Source organism: Falco peregrinus, chromosome 2, assembly GCF_023634155.1.
Source record: "Falco peregrinus isolate bFalPer1 chromosome 2, bFalPer1.pri, whole genome shotgun sequence".
Taxonomy (NCBI): Eukaryota; Metazoa; Chordata; class Aves; order Falconiformes; family Falconidae; genus Falco; species Falco peregrinus.
In genome coordinates this window covers 74,563,093-74,588,619 of record NC_073722.1, presented here as the reverse complement: position 1 = coordinate 74,588,619, position 25,527 = coordinate 74,563,093, and the positions used below count along the sequence as shown (strand labels likewise).

General features: G+C 36.2%; 1 protein-coding gene across 4 annotated transcripts in view; it reads left to right on the top strand.

Annotated features, from left to right (window-relative positions):
• The window catches only part of CCSER1 (coiled-coil serine rich protein 1), a 712,966-nt gene extending 689,844 nt beyond the window's left edge, over positions 1–23,122 (top strand). For 2 of the 4 annotated variants that reach the window (XM_055795209.1, XM_055795210.1), the window contains one exon: positions 16,638–23,122. In XM_055795209.1, coding sequence (XP_055651184.1) covers positions 16,638–17,123 — 486 coding nt within the window. In that variant the 3' untranslated portion in view covers positions 17,124–23,122. The remainder of the gene's footprint in view (positions 1–16,637) is intronic. The other 2 variants (XM_055795212.1, XM_055795213.1) reach the window with 2 other exon arrangements.
• Positions 23,123–25,527: the final 2,405 nt, after the last annotated feature.

Below are 25,527 nucleotides of genomic sequence, written 5' to 3'. Positions count from 1 at the left end.
TACCCCATGTTTGAGAAGGAAACAATAATGACCGCAGTTAAACATAGCAATATACAGTCTGAATAGAGACACATCTGTTAAATATGGGGCATTTCTGAAATAGGCTTTGGAATACTGTGCTTTTACTATAATTCACATGCAAAATATTGGCAAGGTAAGGACATCAGTTTTTTTTAATGCCATACACCTATAAATTATCTTATTCTCATACCTCATTTCTTTGTCTTCCCCAGGTAATTTGTAAGAACTGGAAATCACCTATAATTAGCAAACTCTACTAAGATTACCTAGTTAAAGGCTTTGCTGACATAGTACAAATGGAGAGTAGCACATATTTTTTCTTTTATGTGTCTTTTTCTGATCTAGCATTTTGCATACTAAAAAGTCAAGCTGTTGTTGTTTTCTACTAGTAATAGCCATAAAAGTTAAGAATGAAGTGAAAATAGCTTAGCAAATTACAGTGTATTTTTTTCCCCCCAAGAGAATGAAATAAAGTATGATAGATATTGTTTATGGCATTGTGGACTAGTTAGATTTAGTGTGCTTTTTACTTCATTTCTACACTGGCTGTATGAAACAGAATGGTCAAATTCAACCAGTACATCATGCCAGAATTTCTAGCAACATTATGGAAGTATTAACCTGTACAATCTATAGGTTTCATACTGGGACATGTATATTTTGATGAGGGCATAGACATAAGCCCAAATATGTGCACGCATACACATGGATTTAGTCTGACCTCACCTGTTCTTATGCTTCTTGTGCGTGAGGAATTAATTATTTTTTCAGTGTTTTTTTTTTTAATTTTATTTTTCCTTTCTGCTTTTTGATATCTGTGCGAGTCCTTTGCTTCTCTGCCTTTATGAGATTTATTATAGGCAACATTTTTTGAAAACAATTTAATGTTAAAAGCTCCATGGATTGAAGGAGAAATATTTTCATTAAATAGGATCTTAAATAACAATCATTAGTATTTTTTCTGTGTAAATGTATACTGAACATAGAAAGAAAAAAGTTTCTGTGTTTGTTCTGTAGGTATTATTTTTAATTCTGTTTTCCTTTATGTGGACATACAAGTCTGCTTGATCCTATTTGCAGGTGATATTATAAGATTGGAATCCTATTAAAATAAAGCTTAATGACTGTTACCAGGTTTAACAAAAAAAAAAAAAAAAAAAAAAAGAAAATACTAGATGCCCTTAGAGCTTTCAGAGGCATGTGGTATAATATTAATGAAAAATTACGATGAGGCGTTCTGGTTACAGATTCTGGTAATGATGTGTGTTGAGCTTATAGCATGAATTTTGTTAAATCCACTATTAAGATTTCAAAGCAGTGGTGCTCTGTCTCAAAATGAAATGTGTTAAATATGGACTATTTTTCAATTAAATAATTCTGAAGAGAAAGGAGAACCTACATTTCTGCTATTTAAAAGTGGTTTCATTTTTGAATGGGCATGTGACATATTTCCCCTATAAAGTTTGGTATTCCTGTACACTTTCAGCATCCATCTTCAGGTACTAAAAGGAGAGTGCTTTTCTTTCCGCATAGCAGCTGCTTTCTATTTATTTTTTGACACATGCTTTTCTGCATTTAAAGGGAAGTGGTCTGAAAAGTCAAGATCCCTATTTCAATTCAAAACCAGTTTGCAAAGGAGTTAGTCAGAGCTTTCTTTTGCAACATGATGTACTCCATATATCACTGCATCTCCTGAAAGGATTTCAAGCATCTGTGTGTTTCCCACTTTCCAAGGCAGGATAGTTCATGGAAAGGGAGTTGCAGAGTGCCACATCACAGGTCAAGCTTGAGGAAGGTTTTGACTCCCACTTTGATAATCTCCTCCTCTTCCGACACCAGCATTCAAATTCTTTGGAGCTCAGGGCAGGAGCAGTTCTCTGCACTGCAGCCTGGCCCTCAGGCATATTCACCACTTTCTGTTGGCATTATTTGACATACTGTCCCTGTGACTGGTCAACAGATTGATTTTTGGCATAGAAGCAGCTGCCTTAAGTTCCTCTTCCTTGTAGCTGCACCTCCAGGAAAATGAACAAGTGGAAAAAGAAAACAAAGAAGAGAAAGATGAAACAGAGATGCTGCTTGAGCCTGAATTTTCTCAAAGCAGCAGCATACTGTGCACTAAGAAACAGTTGATGTGGTAAAAAAAATAAAAAAAAATAAAAGAAAGAGACTGTGTTGCAGGCTTGAGGTAATCAGGTTAGGTATAGAGCTTGCTTCTGCATTTAGTTTCCTTCCCTAGCACTGTGCAGGCAGCATATAGCACAAGAGTTTGTCCACTGAGAAGTGTGTAATTATTCCTACATGAAGAGCCACAAGTCAGCTGTTAACCTGTTTGGCCTGGGGAGATGAACTGTTGAGACTGTTCTGATGGTGTGGCTTTGTGCTGCTTATTGCATGTGGCAGGTAGCAGTTGGTGGGTGTCCTACTGCTTGCCAGTCCTCCTGAAGTTACTGTTAGCTCTGCATACAAGTGCTCAGCCTGTTGCAGGGAAATGTAATCTTGGGACTATCCTGGCAGCAGTTAGATAGATACATGTCAGGACAAATATGCTTAGTTGTGTTCCAATGCCAAATAAACACTTGATTCATCATTTTCACTCCTGGTTGATATGGAAATGTTTGTGAAATGTGGTTTTCAAAGTTTCTGCTTGATATTCCTAACGAGACAAAGGTACTTTTTCAGCACACCTAGGAGTACAGGCATGAATAGCACCAGTATACTTGTTACCACTCTAGGACACCCTGCTTAATCTCTGTTTCTACAGCTGAGGAAGGCTTTCACTTTGGGACCCGAGCAAAGAACTGCCAAACTAGTGCCTAAGCATCTTCCAGGTCACAACAGAGATTGTGTTTGAGAGACTGAAAGGTAGATGACATACACTAGCTGGAAGCCTGGAGGCAGCAGAGTAGATATGTGCCCTGAATTATAACGGTATTCCCTGTTTCCTGAAAGGTTTATGAAAGTGAGGGCAGATATTTGCCAATGGCTGAGAGGCAGAAATCCAGAGGTGAGATGAGCAGCTTATGAGATATCCCCTACTAAATAATGATCACTTAGGATGCATTGTAAGCATAGGCTACATATTCTATTTTGGGTGTGCTGTTGAAATATTCTGGGGGGTGTGTGTTTGTGTGTACTTTATGGGCTTTTATGAGTTGGTGGATATCATTCAAATGTGAGGCTATCTTTTATCAGTCCCTGGGGTGCGTGTGAGTGTGTGTGTGCACATTGTCCTCCTTCATGAATTTCAAATATTGCTTGTCTTTTATCTTTCAGTCTACAGTGAATTAATGTCTGGTATGTTGCCTTAGACAGCTTTGTTGTCTACGTGCAAAGTTTTGTGGTCCTGCTTCTAGGGCTTTTGTGAGTTTTAAACATGGTGCCTTTTTAGCTATGTTGGCTACATTTTTAGCCAGTTTAAGTGCTGGGACCTCTCAACCAATAGGCAGGTTCATTGCCTGTGGGTTGCGTGAAACGAAACTTTTATAGATAAATCACATTTTTAAAACAGTGCTCTTTGGGCTGATGGGGGGAAACTAAGAATGTTTGCAACACTACTAACACTACAAAATGAAGGAATTCAGCTTCATAAGGATTTGAGCTTACAGCAGAAAGTCTGATGGTCAGGTCGAAGATCTCTCTGCTTGAAAGTGGCTTGAGAGCTATTTGTTGCTGGAGTGGCATGGCTGCAAGCCAGTGCTAAAGCTGGTCAAAGGACTCACCTCCTGGAAAAATTCGTGTTCCTTGCCAGATGAAGCTGTAAACTCCTCTGATCTTATTTAAGACCAATGCAGTGCATTGACAGACTTTAGAGCTTCAGCCCTGGTGATAAAGTGTAAATAAAAAGAGAAAGTAGAAAGTGAATTGCAGGCTTTATGTGTATGTAACTTCCTAAACCCCATGCTGTTCAGACTTTTGCTTCTCACCTGTGGCCTTAATCTGATCTCAGACTAGCAAATACCTTCACAGAATCAGAGTGGTTGAGGTTGGCAGGTCATTTTGCCCAACCCCCCTGCTCAGGCAGAGCCACCTAAAGCCAGTTGTCCAGGACCATATCCAGATGGCTTTTGAAAGCTTTTTCCAAGGATGGAGGCTCCAAAACCTCCCTGAGCAACCTGTCCCAGTGTTCAGTCACTCTTACAGTGAAAACATGTGTCCTGCGGTTCAGAGGGAACCTCCTGTGTTTCAGTTTGTGCTCATTGCCTCTGGTCCTGTTACTGGGCACCTGTGATGAGCATCCTCTTTGCACTCTCCCGTCTGGTATTTATACACATTGATGAGATCCCCCTGAGCCTTTGCTCTTCCAAGCTGAACAGTCCCAGCTCTCACAGCCTTTCCTTACAGGACAGATGCTCCAGTCCCTTAATCATCCTTGTGGCTCTTTGTTGATCTCTCCAGTATGTCTATATCTCACTTGTACTGAGCAGCCCAGAACTGGACACAATATTCCAGGCATGGCCTCACTAGTGCTGAATAAAGGGGAAGGATCACCTCCCTCAGCCTGCTGGCAATACTTCGTCTAATGCAGCCAAGGATACCATTTCCCTTCTTCGCAGCAAGGGCACGTTGCTGTTTCATGTTCAACCTGGTGTTCACCAGGACCTTGTCATGGTTTAACCCTGGCTGGTGACTAAACACCAGGCAGCCACTCGCTCACTGCCCCCACAGTGAGAGGGGGGAGGGAATCAGAAGAGTAAAAGTAAGAAAACTTGTGGGTCGCATTATTACAAAAAGTTGGGGGTATAATATAAAAATTAATCTTACTAAACTTTCTTAGGAATAGAGAAGCAGAAACCAATGAAGGGATTTCAGCATTTTACCAAAATTTTTGTTGTTGGTTTTCCTAGAAGGAAAGGCAAAGTAAGAAATTGCAGTGGGTGCTTATTTGTGGTTTTGTTTCCTTTTGTTCATTTTCCTTTACTGCATTTGTGTAATACGGTTTTGCTGAAGGAAGTAAGGAGCTGAGTATTTTGAAATAGCTGCATTAATTGTTTGCATGTTTCCAGGGAAGTAAGATGGGAAGTAAGGTTATTTATCCAAGTAACATGATCATGTTACTAGAAGGATTTGCGAAGTGTTGGGTTCGTTGTCATTTTGCAGGTTATAGTGGGCTTCTCATGGTCATGCATCCTCTATAACAATCTATAAAAGCAAATGGGATCTTCAAATCATATAACTACTTACATGACCAAAACTTTCCCAGACAGGGATAACTCCAAACGCAACCAGTGCTTTCTCCAAGAACTGCCTATTCCTAAATGTCTTAGGTGGTAGTCCCACTGCTCTTTAGAGACATTTTATCTCCTAGTGTATTTTAGCAGCAGTTTTGTCAGAAGATATTGCTTGTTTTCTTTTCTTCAAATACTAATTTAGGATTATAGCAACATTTCCAGTAAGGACCTAGATTGCATTGTTACAAAAATATTTTAGTGGATTATGAAGAAATAAAATACATACTCCATTACTTTAAGCCTTTTAAGTTATGCTTTAATTCTACTCTCTTTTTGGATTATGTGATTTCACAGGAGAAATCTATGGCTTCTACTGCAGAGAAGGTCAGACAAGATGATTATAATGTTTTTTGCTTGCCTTAAAATACATGAAATTTCTGAGATAATTTCACCTTGTAAGAGCTGACTAGCTGCCTTAAAGAGAGCTGAACTGAATGGACTTTTATACAGGTATATTCAAGATGCTGTGAAGTACTTCTTTTTTGTAAACCACTGACATATATGGGAAGAGGTTATTTTATGTAGTTACCTGATGGGCTGTCTTACCTATGTGAAACTTTGAAATTACGCAGTAAAGGAAATTTTTGATCACCGCTGACTATATACAATTTTGAAATGACAGGAGATAGATTTCTGGATTTTTTTTAGAACATGAGGGAAATTATGTCATTGAACTACAAACACTAACTGTTTTGTTAGAGCAATATCTCTTTCAGGTAAATCAGTTGTATGGATTCCTTATGGAGGTCACATTTCCTCCACAACTACTTATACCTCTTGGCTGTGAGTCCCCTTCCTCTCCCTGACAAGATTTTCTTACTGTAAATATATTTGAGATTGACAGATGGAGATCAGAGAACAGGATTTATATGCACTAGTTCCATACCAACAAAGTCAGTACGTTCTTGGGTCATTGGTTTAACAGGAAATAAACCCCCAAACCAAAAAGAAGCAGAGCTGTTATTCCCTACTCCAACAGAATCCTATTTGTTCTCTCCTTATTTCTAAGATTGTCGATACCTAAAAAGAACTAGACATGGAATGAGTCACTCAGCATAGATTTACAGCCATCATAGATAGTAAAATCTTTGAAGAAGAATTTTGAAGAAAATATTTTAAGGGAAATTTTTATATTATGAATGAAATCTGATTCATTGAGTGTTATCCTATGGTGCAAAGTGCATACAGGGTTGTTTTTTTTTTTCCTGGCTGAATCCTAAAGCAGGGAGTCAGTATCCTTCCAGAACAGTAGTGCTTCATCCTGTCATAGAAGTCTAAATTATTTCTGCATGTTTTTGAACACACTGAACCTGACCAGTTACAGCTAGGTTTTGATTGTAGATGTTATAATCTTTTTGTCTAACCACAAAAAGAACTTAATTATGGAAATTTTCTTCAGGGATAAAAAAAAATCTGGCTACTCTGTGATATTTCATTCCTTAAAGAGGTGTCCTCATATCTATATTGAAATAAAAATACTATTTTTTCTTTCTCTTCAGGATGTTTTGATCTCAGAAATCTTGTAATAAAAATTAAAAAAACAAGTCAATTAAAGGGGCAATTAGGATTTCTTTTCTTGTCATCAGGATAAAATATGCCATTTTTGTCAGTCCTTTGATTTCTCCTTTGCAGACTGTATATTGAGCTGAGGGACACTGTCACTGATTAATGACAGTAGCTGAACATCATTTGCCAATGTATACAATTTCCCCTGCTGTTCTTGTAAGTTCAGCCTGTATTGGTTTCAAAACTAAGGATGCTAATTCATGAAACTCAGTTTAATGGAAGCATTTTTATTGTTGTTAAAGAGTGTAATGCAAAACGGTGAGTGTTGCCCAAGTACGGTCCATCTGGGGGTTTGTGTGCCCTTTTATGAAAGGCACAAGTTCATTAGAAATCTGATTTGTGACATTCAATTGAAAGTGAGACAAGAAAGTCCTGAAGTTAAGGATAAGTATACATGATTCTTTTCTTCATAGAAGGTGAGATAATAAAAATACACAGAGACCCAACAGAGATTTGAGTTCCTGCATGTCCACCTGATAAAGCAAGAGCTCCATATGCCAAAATATTTAAGGTTCTTATTCTAAAGATAACAGGGATACATTTGTAAACATAATGTCTAATGCATTCCTCCACTTTTTAAATAATTCATAAGCAATTAATGTGGACACTATGGTTTTTTTCTTTCTTTTCCTAGAAGTGTGTCTCAGGTATAGAGCTATATAGTGTGTAGACAAATGAACATTGCAAATTTAAATCTTTTTGAGACTACTGTATCGTAGTATCTTATCTGAGTACATAGTCATAGGAATTTCATTTTACATGTGGAATTTCTGGTACTATAGGAATTCATATTAGGTGACATTACAGTAGGAAAATAGATAACTGTAATTAGAAACTTTGTAAAACCTGAACATGCATATAATAGAAGTTAGTTGACAAAGGTAATTGCTACCCACAAGTCAGTTTTAATTCAGATGATCTACAGATGTGATAATCAGGTTTTGGTGACCACACATCAGGCCTGAGGCTAGAAATGGACTTCACAGCTTTCAGGCATATGGCCATTAAAAACATAGATAAGACACAAGGCAGAGGTCTTTGAACAACTTATTATGTCAACATGGCACATCAAATGCTGTACAGAAATACTAGTTTGGCTTGCAAAGCCAGTACACCTGTTTTAGCATAACAATAAGTATCAGCTGAGTAGCACACTCTTTCAGAAGGGCTAATTAGCACTTGTGCAGTTTTCCTACTTGTAATTCCAGAGCAAGCTCCCTTAGTGTCTCCCCAGACCTTTGTGTCATACTCCACTTCTTACACTGCATGAACTCTTTTGAAGTGACCCTAGTGTTCCCATGGATCCACTTCTACCAGTCCATTTTGCATCAGTTAGGCATAAGAGGACCTTGATCGTAGACGCTTACGATTTTCTCTAAGACTGTAGCTAAAAGTGTGGCACAAGTGACCCTTGATTCTTGGGTTGCACAGAGACAGTGAGACCTGTGGTGCTGGGTGAACACAGGGCCTCTCCAGTCCCCTTGAATGGAGTCTAGAAGGTCCCTGAGCAACTCTGACTTGGGCACCTTCTTCTAGACTGCTGCCCATAACCAAAGGTGTAGCCTGTGTATACCGTAATGAACATATTTTCCTCATCACTAGATGCAGTAGCTGCAGCTACCCCAAGAAACTGAGGGTCAGTAAAAGATGCCAAAGGTATCAAGAGAAACAGAGGTGTTGTAAGAATCCAAGATTAGGGGTTTAACAGACTTTTTTTAAATGGGGGTAAAAGTCCATTGCACCTTTCCTACCATTTTATCCACAGGTCTGAAATAAGAAAAGTCTGTCTGGTAAAAAGTACTTTTCCTGGATTGACTTTCTGATCTTTGGGATGTCTTAGATATGGACTGAGTAAAATAAGATTTATTATTTTACATAGTGTGTGATATGACGTAGTCATGTCATTGAAATATCCACGCTAATTAGTAGCTTTTACTTTTCATTTGTATTTTTGTAGTTATAATTTTATAATTTTAAGTCATAGGTTATAAAAAGGTGTATTCAGTATCATCTAAATTAATTTTGTAGCATTTTTTTAAGAAAATAACTAACAATGGTGAATGACTCCATAGTTCCAAATGTTTAATTTGGAAGGCATAGTAAACAGCTGTAAAATGCAAAATTTTCTATTAGCTTTACTAATGAGAAAAATCTTCCAGTGTACCCTTGAAATGCAGTGTTGAGAATGCATAGTGATTTACTGTAAGTTACTAGAAATTAATGGGGAATTCTTCACTATTTTCTTCCTACTTTATAAAACACCACTGCATCCATTTACACCTTAACTGCGCATTGTTAATTACATAAATGAAATTTTTCAAAGATCATTCTATGCTGTGAGAAGATTAATATCTTATTTAAGCCCTCTGTCACACTGTATAACCACTACCATAAAATCCGGTCAGGACATTAGTTCACTGCTGTAGTTCACTTGTATTCAACAGGCCTGTTGGTTAAAAGGGCATTATGGGGAAGAGGGATGCATTTTGGTGTGTCATAAGTTTTTGCTTTCAGTAAGCAAATAAAGGTATTTGAAGGGCAGAAAGGGAAATGTTTCTGATTTATGTTGGCTGCATTCATTTTGTAACAGATGACAGCTTGCAAATTGATAAGCAGCTGGCTCTTACCCATAACCTGCTGATACTAGTCCATGCCTTATTTTGCCACACTGGACTTTCTTTCTTTCATGTGTCGCGTGTTGCCAGAAGGCAGCATCAGTTGATCAATAAGTACAGATCTGGGTTGTAAAAGCTACTCTCAGGTGTTACTGAAATCAGTAAGAGTGAGTGCTTTTTAGGAGACTTGGATGAAGAACAATTACATGCTGCAGCTGAATTACATTTTGTATTGGATCATCTTTAGGCTGGAAGTTGGTAAGCACAAAAGTGAGGAGGTGTAGAAATTAAGGAGCTGACATAGTGACAAATGTGGCATACCAAAGTACTGGGTTAACCTGTGTTTTGGTAAATTAGATCTGCACTTATATAAACTGTCAGAACTGTGAAAAGCATCTGAAGGGATATAAATTCAAATGCATGATGCAGGGCTTCATCCTTTCCATCCTTTGAAGAAATATAGAGCTATAGCACCTTGTTTTCTTTCTGGAGTTCTTTACATTGCTTTACATTTTATGAATTCTGGGCTAGGCTGCAAATGGAGGCAGTTCTGTAGAAGATGTTTCAGTCCAGCTGAGACCTGACAAGGGCCAAGTGAGCTATGCTGGGCTTTATAGTTAATACTACATTGGAGAACACATTTTACATTATCATGTACTCACAAACACAAAATAGTTAAGTGGTAGAGAACTTGAGGGAATCCAGAAAGTCTTCAGGTTTCTGTCAGAATAGTTATTCTCTCTAGGGTGTGCTTCCATTAACACCCCTGAAAGCAAAAATCCTTTGGGATGGTAAAACCGTGTTCTTCGAATATGCCATTGTTAGTTGGCTGTCAGGGTACACTGGGTACACTGGTGAGAGAGTGTTTTGTTTGGGTTTATTCTCTATGCCAGCTGTCAGAATGACGCATTTAAGAAAGTTGTTCTACTTGGTAGAATTGCATAATAGTCATCTAAGACTCCAAGATGCCTCTGGGCACAGGCATCTTAAATATCTGCACCCTTTTTGGGGTGTTTTTGTAACTCATGTCTTTTTCTATCATTTTATATCAGTACTTTATCACAAGACAGTCAGCAACAATATCCATTTTCAAATGTCCTGCAGCAGTATTGTCTTGTCGTTAAAACTTGTCGTATTTCACTCATTGGGTTTGAAAATGTAAAGTGATGAATGGCTGCAGTGTGGTTTTAATAGCATGTTCCATTCTGAAGCTTTCTGTAAGAGTAGTCAGTTTTCATTACTTTAAAGTGGGTCATTGAGGGGTTTGGGGGATTTTTTTCTTAATATAAGAAAAAATTGCCAGACTGACAGTCAAAAAGAGGAACTCTCAAAAAAAATAATGGAAGAAATATTTTAAGAATATTAAGTTCCCATTTTTGGTTCAATCTTGATGTATTTGGCACCAGTGTGGAATAATCAAACCGAAAATATTTAGATCTTTCTAAATTTTGTATTTAGAAATTCATGTACCTTAAATCACCAATGATCATGATACAAACCTATCAAAATTTTACAGCCAATCAGATTTTAATAGAAATACTTTTTCTTTTTTTCTCTCTCTTTTTTTTTTTTTTCTTTTTGAGAAATAGAAGCAAGAAAGCATGCATTTTTATTGTACTTAATCTGATCAGGAAATTCAAATCCAGATGTTCTCTTGAACTTTAAGACATATTTGAAAGAACAAAGGAGGCTGCTTTTTTTCTCTCCATATATTTAAAATGGGCTATTTTTGAAAGAAATTTCAGAGCCACATTTGCATCCTAATTACAGCCCATTTCCTGGGTCCACAGTTAGGCATACTGTAGGGTAGCATTTTGGGATTTCTGGGGCAGAGAAGTTGTTGGTTCTAGCTGAGCTGCTGAAAAATAAAAGGGAAAGAGATGAATGGATTTTTTGCTTCAGCAGGCACCAGCTGGCAGATCAGCTCCTTGGAGCACTGCCAAGCAGCAGTTTACAGCAGCCCTGCAGCTGCTCTGGGCTAGGCTGGAACATGACTGGCATGAAGCCACCTTCGGCTTTGGATAAGGACTCAGCCTTCAAATTGGCAAACAGATGCATTGGGATTGTGGCTTTGCTTGCTCACATATAACACTCATAGCATGCAATTGGTATACCTAAGAGTCCACTGCAGAAAATCTAGCTTGAAACATTTACAGGAAGATAAGCAGAAGTAGGTTAAAAAGAAAGGTTTGAGTTTCTCCAAAGTATCTTTCTTGTTGGTGCTGCATGTGTGTTTTTCACCTTTGAGCATTTCATTCTGGGATATTTTTCTTATTCTGAACAGATGATGACAATTCTAAATAACTATAAAATGGGCCAGTAAGAAAACTTGGTTGGACTACATTCTTTCAGGCTAAACTATCTGAACTCAGCGAATGAACAACAAAATGCAATTATTTAAAATTCTGTATGTTGTGATTTTCATAAAAATGTTTGAATGACAGCAAAAGAACTTGCATGAAATTCAAATCAGCATTGGACTTTTTATTGATAATATTTTGGGGGGAGAATAATGTTACTGGGGCAGGGGTGGGGGGAAGGATATCTTGTTGATGTTGACTCCCATCTGACCACTGTTCTCTCTTTTCCTGATCAGAAGTTATTCTTCAGTAATGTGTCATAGATAGCAATGATAGTATTGCTTTTTGGCAGTGTTTCTTTTAAAATCTCTGCTCATTTGGTGTCTAACTATGCATCTCATAGAGTGACTCTGTCTTTCCTTGTTAACCACCTGTGTCTTATTGCTGGAGACAGGGTCATACCAATGCCTTAGAATACTGATGGCATATTCTACATTTCTATTGATGTTTTAAAATCTAATCTTAATTTGTCACCACCTGTTTTTTGTTTAATTATTCAATAGAAGGGGAATTTCAGCAAGTTCACAAAATTAGGGCCTTTCCCTCATCATACATATTTTTATATATATATATATATATATAATTAAATATTTCATCATATATATACGCACACTGTCTCACCACATTGGCCAGCAACCAGAAGCAAACATCTTGGAGACCTACAAACCCAGCACGTGTTTTCTAAAATGAAAATATTTTGTGTGAAATACAACCTTGATTAGGAAGAGCAAAGGAACGCCACGGTTCCACATATTCAAAACAGCATTTCATCAAGATCAAGTTAAAAAAGCAATATAAAAAACATAATGTAATCATGCCTTGTACCTTTAACTGGTAGCCAGTTTCAGCAATATGCCTTACTTTGTACTTGCTTCTGCACTTTTCATTTTCAAAAGCAGTAGATTGTTCTGTATTTACTTTAACACCTACCTTGTTGGTATAATTCATTTAATAAGATTTTTTTCCTAAAAGTTTTTATTTTTTATTCAATTTCAAGAGAGGTAGGTAACGGTGAAACCATTCTCAAGACTCTTACAACAGCTTGTATCCAAGACCTCCTGCAATGGTCATGCTTCTTGTTGGAAGTGGTCTCTGTAGCCAAGGCTACAAAGGTCTGCAGCAACACGTTTACACTCGGATTATTCACTTCATGCTGCTTATGACTGAATAATCTCACTGAATGAAGAGAATAACAAGGATAGTTGCTGACTAAACAGATAAATTACATGTTTCATTGGCACTTTAATAACTGGTGTAAGACAAGAAACAATTCTTAATTCCTAGACTTTCTACTGAGCAGTGTATACCACTATGAAAAGATTTGAGGTGTATTTATTTATTACTGATCAGAGTGCAGTATCAGTGTCTGTTTTTGTAGAGTGTTGGAAGACGTTATGATTCACCTTAAATATATTATAAGGTTTCTGTTAGTTTAACTTCACTTCTTAGACAAAAACTTGAGGCAAACAATCAAACAAACTATAAGCACATAGAAGAAAATGAAATGAGCAAGAGCCAACATGGATTAGAAATCAAATAAATTGCCAAACCAATCTAATTTCATTCAACAGCACAGTAACAGGCTTTCTGGCTAGAAGAAAAGCTTTAGATATCAGATTTCTTGCTTCTAGTAAGGATTTTAATACTGTCTGATAAACATACTATGCAGATGAAATTAAACAAATACAGACTAAACTGGAAAACTGTTCTTGGAAATTACTTACCCATGGCCCAGTGTTAAAACAGAAGGCTATAGTAAGTAGGGTTTGATAGTGTTTGATACTATTAATTTACTACCTGGATTGTGGACTAGAGAATATTCTTACTAAATCTACAGTTTACATGAAATTGGGTGGGATGGAAAAGATATTAATGGATAAAACCAGAATTCAGAATGATCCTAATACATGAGAGAAAAATTCAGAGAAAAAATTACTAAATTCAACACGGGTGAATGAGGAATTATGTCTATGTAATAATAATTAGCTGAACAATGTAGTAATAATTTTGTAGAACAAAAATCTTGGAACTATTGTGGACAATGAAATGAACATGAGTGAACAATTTCATGCTGTTTCCAAAGAAAATTACTAACCTCATGTTGGAGTGAATTAAAAAGAAACAGGTGAAGAAGTCCTTCATAGGATTAATAGTGCTTCTTCTGCTTCATAGTGGCAGATTACCTTAAGTACTATACTCTTGGATAATCTGTTTCAAAAAAAAATGTGGAATTCCTGTAAAGTATCTATATAGAAGACAAGGGTGAATGACTCAAGAGTCTAGAAGATGAGTCCTATGAGAAAATATCAATGTGATATTTTTTATTCTAGATCAGAGGAGATTAAGGGGTAGCTTGGCAGCATTCTTCAAAGACAGAAACGGGTATTCAGAGGTCAAACAGCAATTCTTTCCTCATTTCCATGGAAGAAGGAGAGAGAAGGAATAGACTTGCAGACAGAAGATTTGGTTTATACATTAGGAAGATCTTTCCTAGAAGTAAAGGTAATGTAGTGGAAGAGTGGAAGAGGAGGCTGTACAGATTATGTTGATGAATGTGCTTCACAACTTGTTAGAAAAGGTATGTCAGGAACAACACAGGGATGAACTGATCCCAACCAGAAATATTGAATAGACTAGATGTCCCATCATTAAGTTCCTCTCAGTTCTATGATATCAGTCTTTAGGTTGTCAAAGGGCATAGGGTGACATGATAATTCCAGAACCATTCCCTTAGAACAAATGCAGGGATTTTTGGCAGAACATTGAATCTGACTGTCTTGTCCCAGTAGGAAGATTTTATTTATTGGCATAGAGATACATAAATACCTCTACATTCTGCAGACATAAAAACTTAAATTATGTTTTCCAGAAGTGTTCTACTCCTATTTGTGAGTCTGGGTGCATTCAACACTGAATTAAATGGGGGAAATGTTACTCCAGTACTAATAATTTTTGAAAATGCCGTCTCTGATGCCTAAAATGCACTGCAGTACTTGTATCCAAACCTGTGTACAGATCTGCATAGAAGCATGACCATTAGCCTGCCTATGCTAAAATAAAGGATGTAGGCTGTGAATGCTGACTGTATCATTCTTCTGTGTTGCTTAAAATAGAAATGTGTGTGAAGTGATGTTGATTGTCCTGAAACAACATATAAAAGTTTCCTATGGAATCATGGAAACATCCTGAAAAGTTTTTAGTGAAGTACTGTTGTAAGGCTTGGGATAATTTTTGATTTTCTCAGCTTTGCTCTGCAATGTCAGAGCCCATGTAGCAATGTAAATGTCACAAAGCTGCTACTATGTCGTTTCAGAGTTCTGTTGCAGAAAACCTATCTGGAGTAAAATTGGATTTTTGTTGCAAATTACCCACATGCTTTAACCAGTACCTGGGAAAGTGTGACAGTGATAAAACAAGGGCAAATGTGTATTCCAAAAAAAATTTTAAAATAAGGTACAATTGATTCTATTATAATCCTTCACATAACTGCCTCTTAGTTACTGTAATCTGACTAGTTAAAAGAAGAAAAAAAATAAATTCAAAGCTGCACTGATTGCAATGTAAGGTAAAGATTTCCTTGAAACATTGTATGGCGATGTATCTGGAGAAGGTAGTGGAACGCATCCACCACTCCACTCAATGCTTTTTTCTTTCTTTTTTTTTTTTTTAACTTGCACACACACTATTAGATGACAAAAGACGGTAAAGTAGGTTACGTCAACAGCTTTTGAAACTTTCATACAGCTCTCAGGTATTTAATTCTAATTGGGCAAATTTGTATTATATAAGTTTTGTACCAATATGTAAAGAGATGAAGATTTCTTACGAAGCCATGTAGGCTCAAAGCTCGAGTTCCTCTAGGGACCAGCCTTCTGAACATTCACAGCTTGAGGCCATTCCTCAGCCACAAGCACATCTTGTGATCTCAGTTCCTGCACATCACCTCTGGAAGCTACCTCATAGTCAGTCGTGGAACAGGCAGAACTCTGCTTTGACTGTATTAGCATTTTCCCCTTAACACTTTATTTTACTTTATACATTGAAAGTATATATTTAAAGTGTGTGAGAGAAGATCCCACAGCCCCATCATCTGTTCCCCAGCCAGGTGTTCTGTGGAGGACAAAATGAAGCGGCAGACTAAGTGGATGCAGTCATCTTGCTTGCCATATACAGATAAATTCTCCTTATTTAAACAAATACAAATGCATGCATGCTGAAACAGCATCAAAAGTTGCTAACATGCTGGAATCCTTCTTACACTGTATTTCTTGCAGGCAGCTGAAATAAAATTATTGCTCTGCTCTGGCAGAGCATTTTGGCATGTATTTAACTGTAGGTACACAACAGAACACCTAGATTCAAGGGACAACGAAAATTGAGCATGTTCTGAGCCTAACTGAGGCATGAAGATATTCACAAAAGATGTTTAAATTTTATAAGTATTTGAGAGAATTAAGTGTTGAACTCTCTGCAATCAAAACTCTTATTTTTTCATCATGTTTCTGAAAATCTGCTTACAATTCATGGAAGCTATTTATCCATTTATTATGTTCTGGAAAAAACCCCACAACACTTCCTTTGATTTAAACTATTTAAAAAAAAAAAAAAAAGCCCAAATCATTACCTGTAATAAGTAGTTTTCAATATTAGTTCTGTTAAATATCAATGAACAATACTCCTATTTATGCTAGCAGTGCTTTGAGAGTTTTAACAAATTTGAGCTTCGGCTTTCATTTGAATCTGCCAGCCACATGTGCTGTACATCTATAGTGAGGAGTGCTTTTTCCTACACCATTTTCCTGCTGTGTTCTGCTACTAATACTTTTTTTGTTTTGTTTCCCTAGGCTACATATCCAAACAGAATGGTGAGCCAAAATCTCAGCACAAGGGACAGAAAGTCAGCACATACTCCCATCGAGGACCCTTTTAGATACTCCTCAGGCAACCAAGCAATGGCCTATGAAAGCAAGAGCTGTCAGCTGTCTAATTTGTGTCTGAGCAACCTCCTAAAAGAGAAGGAGATCGTGGAAGTCATCAAGCACACTAGAGGCACATACGAAGCCCTCTCTTCAGAGGTCACCCAGAACGGTTTGGCCACCACGGCACCAAGTACAGCAAAGCCAGCATCCAAGACAGACAGCTACCCAATGTTCTCAGGAGCTCCAAAAGACCAAACTGCTGTACCTCGGCAGCACACCACTTTCACAGGCAGACTCGGACAGCCTCCAAGGGGGCCCATCTCTTTACACATGTACAGCAGAAAAAATGTTTTCCTTCACCACAATTTACACACAGCAGAGCTACAGACTTTAGGTCAACAAGATGGGTAACCAGGTGCTTGTATTCTTTCCATGGAAGGAGAGTTGATTAAAGAGGAACATAAACTCACCTATAGATCAGTCTTCAGTTTTCATCTGCTGCTACCTGAAAAAAAATAAAGTAAAAAATTAACATTGTCTGTAGGTTCCATACTTTCTCATCTGGGACTGTCACAAAAGGATGAACTAGGTTGTCAGGTAACTAGATTGATTTGTCATGCAGAAGTCATAATGGGTATAATAAATGGGACCATTTGGCTGGCATTGCTAGTCCAAAATTGGCTAAATATTTTTTTCCCCCCTCTATAAGCCATTATCATTCTCTGAAGTTCTAGAAGGTGATCTTAAATAATACTGTGTATGTTTAATAATGTTACTGTTAAAGTAGATGTGAGGAATGAATAGACAAGTAATTAGTAAACCCTCTTGAATTTCATAGAGACTAGGGAAATAAGGAGTCAGAAATCTTTGAGGACCCTCTTTTTACACTTTTTTTAATACAATGAAATTTGCTCACCTGTAGAGGTGTATTACCACTTCTTGCTGTATGTACTTTATTAATGCCTCGTGCCACAGGTAGAGGAATTGACTGATTTTCCTCTACAGCAAGGATCATAGAGGCTTTCTGAGTATTTGAGTCAGTAATTGGGTCCCAAATTAAGGATGTCAGCTTGGTGCCTCAACCTTCTCTTCCTTCTCCCCACCTTTATTTAGCTACATTTGTTCGACTGGTTTTTTTTTTCCATGGGGGCATGTCAAGTTGTGGTGATGTTTGTGCTGTACAGGCACTGTATCACTCATGACACAATGTGACATTCTATGCTATGTAATGCATCATATAATTTCGTTTCACTTCCCAAACCAAAAATGGGTGGAAGACTAAAGTGAGAGAAATTGTCTTATTACCCAGTCCAAATTACCTGTGTAAGTCATAATTTCTGTAGACTGTATCATATGCACTTAACGACCTGGTTTATACCATGTCAGTGGGTTTACTGGTCCTGACATATTACACACCAGTGAGATTAATCTAATGCTGCCTGACATGTAGCATACTGGTCTCATAGGAATATGAAATCATCTAATCACACCATAGAACTTGTAGACTTGTCAGTAGCAAAAGATCCTGTTTTTCCCTTTCAGAGGGCTTGAAAACAGGCATCTCAGTCAATTTACTCTAAACATGTCACTTATACTGAACATGACACTTAGTTTACAATGTCTCTGATGGAGGGTAATCTGTTTGAATGATAATAGGATATATAGTTAGTAGATTATAAATAATGTGGCTTAAATACAATTGAGACAGATCTGAGACAAGTCACCTCTGTCTTTAACTGGTGATTTAATAATGAAAGACAAAGGAGCATCACATAAAGAACCAAACTGATGTGACTTTACTGAAGTAGCTTATAATGAAAAATGAAGCTTCTGTAGCCACAAAAAAAAATAATGCTGTAACTTTTAAAAGGTAAATCGCATAGGGCATATAAAATTAATTAATCACACAAAATCTACCTAATGTTAAATATATCTGCTTAACTACTTAATATTTGGATTAATACAAGGGTTGGTTAGATTAAGAAAAAAATAAACTAGGAGCTTGGCAGATATTCTGCAAAGTAATTTCAGCAGCATAAACTTTCAGGATTCTATTTATTGATGGCTTTAATTTGGTTAGAGCAAATTTTATGACATTATCTGATGTTGAAGAGAGCAGGTTTTGTCTAAATATTCTGTAGTGGTAATTTTGTGTATCCAGAGCTGGATACATAAGAACCAAGACAAACATTTGCCAAACTTCTTCATGGTCGTGTGTGCTTTGCTACTGCCAAAACAGAATGTGCAAAAATCACAAACACAGCTTGACCGAATTAACTATGGGTATTCACGACTCCCAGTCCTGAATTGAAACTCATAGTTTAAAGCCTACCAAAAAAGTTAAAAATAGTAGTAACAGAATTTCACTACTCAGAATCACATTTCTTCTGAGCAATCTCATGAAGTCATGGTAGATTGAAAGGACAGTTGGTTCTTACAATACATTTTAGTCTTGCTCATCTCAAATGTTGATGTATGCAATTATATTTAAGATCTGTAAATAAATTAACATACACAGTAATCAAGGAGATTTTTTTTCCAGGATACAAATGCACAATACTACATTAAAAAAAAAAACAACAAACAAAAGATAAAAAAAAAAACCACCCCAACAAAAAACCTCTACAATTTTAACTTATGTGCTGAATCTATAGTTGTTTTTTGTCCTGGAATAATAGACTTTTGGATTACACTTTATTAAAAAAATCCATCTATACATTTCAAAAAGAACATTTTAAATGCTACTATTTTCTTGGAGAATCTTTTATAAAGCTGATACTTAAAAAAAACGGGAGAAAACAGTTCAATTAAAGTGAGGGATATTTTTAAAATGTCATCTTGAATCTGTTTTATATCAGTATTTTCAGCATTGTTATGTCATTTGTAATACTAAGTGTAAATCTCACCTGGAGAAGGGTATTAGCCACATGTTAATGTACAGTACAGCAGTAACTTTAAAACAGAGGTCCTTCATTTGATCCTCTTGTGTATATAGTAAATCATAAAACAACAGCATGTGGGCATTCTTGCAGTGAATTGATTCCTTTGTACTAAAAATCTCTAGTTTTTTAAGAGTTCCATGTATAAAATTATTTATACATTTCTCCAAGGCTGTACATATCCAAAGACATGACACCAGGGGGAAAAGGCACTTATTATTTTTTCCACAGATGTACCTTTTTTTCCTTTTTTTAAAATATGTTTCTGTATAACAAAGCATAACTGTAAAATTTCTACTGAAAATTACTTCTTGTTACTTCTGTATCTTTTAGGGTGTTAGAGGGCATTTTAAGAAGGAGGAAATCCCCAAAGAAAAGCTGTTCCCATTTGAAGCAATGTCCCATTTTTTCAAACAATCACTGGTCAAAAGAAACATTAGATCTGTGTCCTAAATATTTTTTAGTAATTTAATAGAGCCACACCTGAAAGTATATCATCTCTAGGCTTACCCTTATTTTGCTTACCAGAATACTTCTACAAGATGTGTTTATAAGATACAGTAAGATGCTAGGGCCAACCCTGGTCACAAATCATTAAGATGGAAGGAAAACTTGTCCAGTACTGTTATTATATTTGGCTTTCAGAGCAGTGGAAATGTTTTTTTGGTATACCTTGTACACATGAATGAAGTTCAAGCTGTGTACTGGTGCATACCAGAGGGATAAGTATTACTACAAGCCTCTTCTTCATTTAGACTATTTACTGACATCTCAAAGCATGCAGCGACATAAATTTCTGCCACCTTTTCGAGATGGTCTGACCCTCTATACCTAAAATGAAACAGCCAGAATGGATTCCTTTTTTTCAATCCAGACTGTTTTATTTAACTTCATTGCTTTTCATTCCAAAATACACGCATCCACATGAATGTTAGAAGGACTTTCCTTACATGTCTTTTTTCTGGAAATTTTTAAAGAGACTATATCCAGACTAAGATGTTCACATGAGGTTTAGATAAGCATTGGAAAGCTTACCTAGGATATTCATGTTTGTCCTACAAGTTCATTGCAGTAACTGCCTAAAAGTTTATATTTTTTCCTTTCCTAAAAGCCAGTATGGAAGTACTGATTTCTGTCTGTGCTGATTCACTTTATACTGTTAAATACACAGTATATTCTCCAAACTAAAAAAAAAAAAAAAAAAAAAAAAAAAAAAGTCTATTTACGAGTCAATACTGTAGTTTATATGCCATAACTGTTGTGCCATATCTCCACTGGTTTGATGATTGATGTAACACTGACTTCAATCAGAATATACTGAGTTAAGTCACCTGGTGTGGCCTTTAATCCAATTAGTCTCAGTTTATACATAGGAGACCTCTGAAATCAGAAATTTCTCCTGGTTTACAGAAAAGACAAGAAAAGATTTAATTTAGCAAAAATGCCATACAATCTATAGTGAATGTTCTTTTTTTTTCCCCTTCACATTAACAATAAAAATAAAAATAATTTAAAAAAAAATCCATGCAGGACTCTTCATACATCTATGCACATCATAAATGAAGTCCAGTAGAGTAAAAGTGACCTCTAACAAAACTTTAAAATAACTACCTGGAGAAAAAAATCCAGAGGAGTCCTCTTACAGATGTTTGTAGTGGTTCAAAAGCATACTGAATCCGAGTGCATTAATGAAATATGTCCTATGCCCTCTTTTTTCCACTCTTGCTACTGGTGATTTATTTTTTTTTTCTGGAAGAGAATTTACTGTTTGAAGCTTGTTCCACATGAGCCAGGCAGTACGGAGTGAGAAAGTACATTGAAAGTAATGGTGAAGGTGTTTTCCCAGCTTGGAGAAACACACAGCACCATTTCCAGGATCTATTTTAGTGTTTTCTAGTTAGCAAGAAGTTGGCAGAGATCTCTCAGGAGAACATACTCAAATCATGCAGGCCATGACTGCCTTTAAAAGGAATTTACTGTAATGTCCTCTGTAAGGCACTTCTAAGATCATTGGGAAATTTCAGCAGCTGCAGAACATATCTTGCTCATATTTATTTTTTTTAAAGATAAAAATGCCATGTGCTGTTTTTAACCTAGTAAACTCTCTCTGTGTGGATCTTGTGTCCTCACTGACAATCTGTCCAGGTTGTGAGAGTGTATCCAGTATGATGCATATCATACTAACTCCTAGTATAAAAGACACTAGATATCTGTCCTCTCTGAGGGGCTTGAGATTTGCAGTGTAATTTCAGTCTAGGAGAACTGTCTGGATGTAATTATCTTCAAGGATTTTCTGTTGCTGCAAAGTTAATAGTAAAGGAACATACTGAAGTATTTCAAAACTTTTTTGTGGTTAATTTTATTTTAAAATACAGTTAAAATATCTCTCTGTATCCAAATAAAAGAAAAAAAAAAACTTTTGTTAGCATAAATGTCCTATAAATCTGAGAGAATTTGTAGCCACAGCTGTCATTTGCATTTTGTACAGCTGTGAAATATTTTTGGATGTGCCATTTTTGTTACCTTCATTACCAGTAAATCATTACCCTAGTTATGGGTCCTTTTGCCCTCAGTCCTGTATTTGAAACACAAATGGAGGACTGTTGAGGATTTCTGCAGAGGTAATCCTGGTCCTATGAAAAGCAGGGCAACTATAAACTTACTTGAAGGTCCCTACATGATTCCTGGGGGTGGAATACCTATTCTGATTGTTCTTAACTATGAAAGATTTGTAAGGATCTGATGGATGCAGCATCATATCAGCCAGCTTTCCAAAACCCTATAGAGGTTATAAAGCAGAAACTGCTCCACTGAGGACATCTTTCTAGCATGCAAAGAATATCTCCTCCTGTTTTGTATAGTGACCCTCAGTGTTTCTCTCTGGATTTCAGAAACATTCCCTTTAGGTATGGACTTGTGCTGGTTATGTAGACAGGTTGCACCATAGTGTCATTCTGCTTTAAGAAGGCTCCACTGGATTTTTGTAATCTCTAATCATTATAATATTTAATATTTTCTCCCAGAACTGTTGTACTGCTGCTAGAACAGCAAGCAGTACATCACAGAAAAAATTCTGCTTCCTGACTGAAGGCTCCAGCTCTGTTGATGTGTTGTGGTTACAGCTGATATACATCAACCCCAAAAGACTGATAAACTTACTTAAGCACCTGTATAAACAAATGCATTGCCTGATTTAAGCCTGCTTTCATTGCATTGAAAAGGGCTTAATAGGGTAGTTTTTAAATGTATATCAACAGTAGTAGTAGAATTTTAATTTATTTTGATTTTCCACTACGTCAATGCACTTTATGTGAAGGCTTAATATGAACTACAAATTAGCTTGTATTTTTTTTGTTACCTTAAGTAGATTTCAACAGGGTTCAGAAATTTCTTCTTAACTTCAAGCTTGTGAACAGTCCCATCAAAGTAAAACAATCAAATCCTGCTTCTCTGACAAGGTAACAAATGAATATTTTTAAAAAGTATTTTTACTTATATCTACATATAAATACTCTTCAAAACCCCCAGATAAGTAGAAGAGGTAAGAAACAGCATTCCTACTCAAGTCCCTTGTCCAGCTATACTATCAGGCTTTGTTCTCCAAATCATTAATTTTTTCAAAAAAATCTATATTTGTTTCCCATGGTTAACAGTGCAGAAAACATAATTATTTTTTTTATATACTCTACAGATTGTGTGTAGAGATGGTCAATATTACAAGGAGAATATAAGCACTTAAAAGTCCTTAATTAGTGATGCATGCATCTGATGTTGTTTAAGAGGATGGACGGTATATAAAAACCTGTGTATGCGGAGAACAGATGTTTTGTAGCTGGGAAAAATCTAATGGAAGGGTAAAGGGTGACAGATTGATAGCTCTTTTTCTGTTCTGGGAGTGGTGCTGCACAGCCATTTTATGTGAAATACACTGAAGTAAAATTTGTAAAATAAATCTCTTGGAATAACAAGAAATGGGATAAAATGATCACGTAACACCACAAAGTATGGATAAGGGTGCTTTGATATTTTGATCAAGCAGCACCTGGGTGAATTTACATCTTTTTTTATTACCAGGGTGTTATCTTTATCTGAAGGATGTGTGAACAGAACAACACAATTGCATTGCAATGCAGAAACAATTCAGACAAAAAAAATAAAATATATCCGTAAAGCCTTGACCTTTGCATAGTCAATTCTAACTACCTGAAGTAGGTTTGTATAATTGTATTTCATGCAAGCATTCTAATGCCTTTACACTAGGTATTGGCATCCTCTAAACAGTAAGGAAAACTGGAGACAGTCATGGCTCACACCCTACATCAACAGCTGCAATTAAGTGGGGTTGTTAAGTGGTTTTCCTTTCCAATGAGGGACCATGTTTCTTGTGAGAAAACTTTTACACAAATACCTCTCCAGTTTGGCCTATGTAAAATTCAAAATGATTTGAGGAGGATTAAAATTAGGCCAACTTTGCCTATTTTTGAAAATTGTACATGGTGCTTAATATTGACAAAGGCCATTAGAGAGCTTTAGGCATTTTTTTTTTAATGGAAGTGTTCTGCTTTTTATATTAAAATTAGACATTATATCTGATCATTTTCTCATTGTGTACTTGTTTATGAGTATCTTGCTGTTCAGGATGGTAATTTTTTTAAAACTACTGACCACTATAAACATTGAAATACTAATGAAACATTGATTTTTGTATTGTATGCTGCTAAATATCCATTTAATTTCAATAGCACTACACTGCAAGGCCAGTTGTTATATACTGGTGAAAACAATTTTTTAAATGTAATTGGCAATACCATACAGATTACTTGAATTAGAGGCTTTAAAAGTATAACAAAGATGAAAAAAAGAGGAAAATATTAACTTGAAGCTTAAGTATAAATAATGCACCATTGAAGAGTATTGAGAAGAGTACAGTTCTACATGAGGCAATGGAAAGCTTTTTCACTGAACATACTCTAGTGCAGGATTTAACTTTGATATTGAGATGGTAACTTAAATTTAAAAACAACAACAACAACAAAAAAACCCAAAACACAAGAATATTTTATCTAAGTGATAAGGCACTGAAAAAGGCAACTTAAAAACCAGCTTGGAGCATAATTTACAATAGTGAAGATATTTGCTCCAAGGTGCCTAACTCCAGTTATGTCCTGAAAAGAAAGCTGTAAAAAATATCTTAAGTTCTGACTGGATAAGTTCATGGGTGATTTTAGTGGTTTTACTCTACAAAGCCATAAATGAGTTAAATTCCTGTTTAACAGGCAAGTATTACTTAGTATTTTAAAATGTTCAAGGCACAACCCTGACATTTGATTTTAGTATTACAGTACCCTATGTCTTCTGATTTTTTCCTTTTTTATTCTTTTTTTTTTTTAAATTCTTTTGAGGTTTTGTAACTTGTGTGCAATAAGAACCTGATTGTTTCAAATTCAATCTTTGTGCACTGACTGAAAAAAAAATGCATAGCCTTTGGATACAAACACTGTTGTCTCTGAAGAATATCAAGCAGCATTCTGTTGGTTTTTTAATCAGATTACCAGGGATATGATTTCTATGGGTTACTTTGAGGAGGCAGTTCATAAAACAGTGCTATGGGATTCTGTTAGTATTATTTAATACACATTTCTTCCTATTTCTAGTTGGCATTATTTTTACTTCTATGTTTGATGGAAAAAATTAAATATTTTTTTGAATATGTATACAGAATTTTTATTTTAAACCTTACTGTAGAGGTGCACATTCAGATATTTCCATATTTGAAGTGAACATAAAGGGCTCTTACAGTTTTTCTTTCATTTCTGCCAAAAGAGAATTGGTTAATAAAAATCCTATGTTATTCTATGATAAGCCTGCGTTGTTTT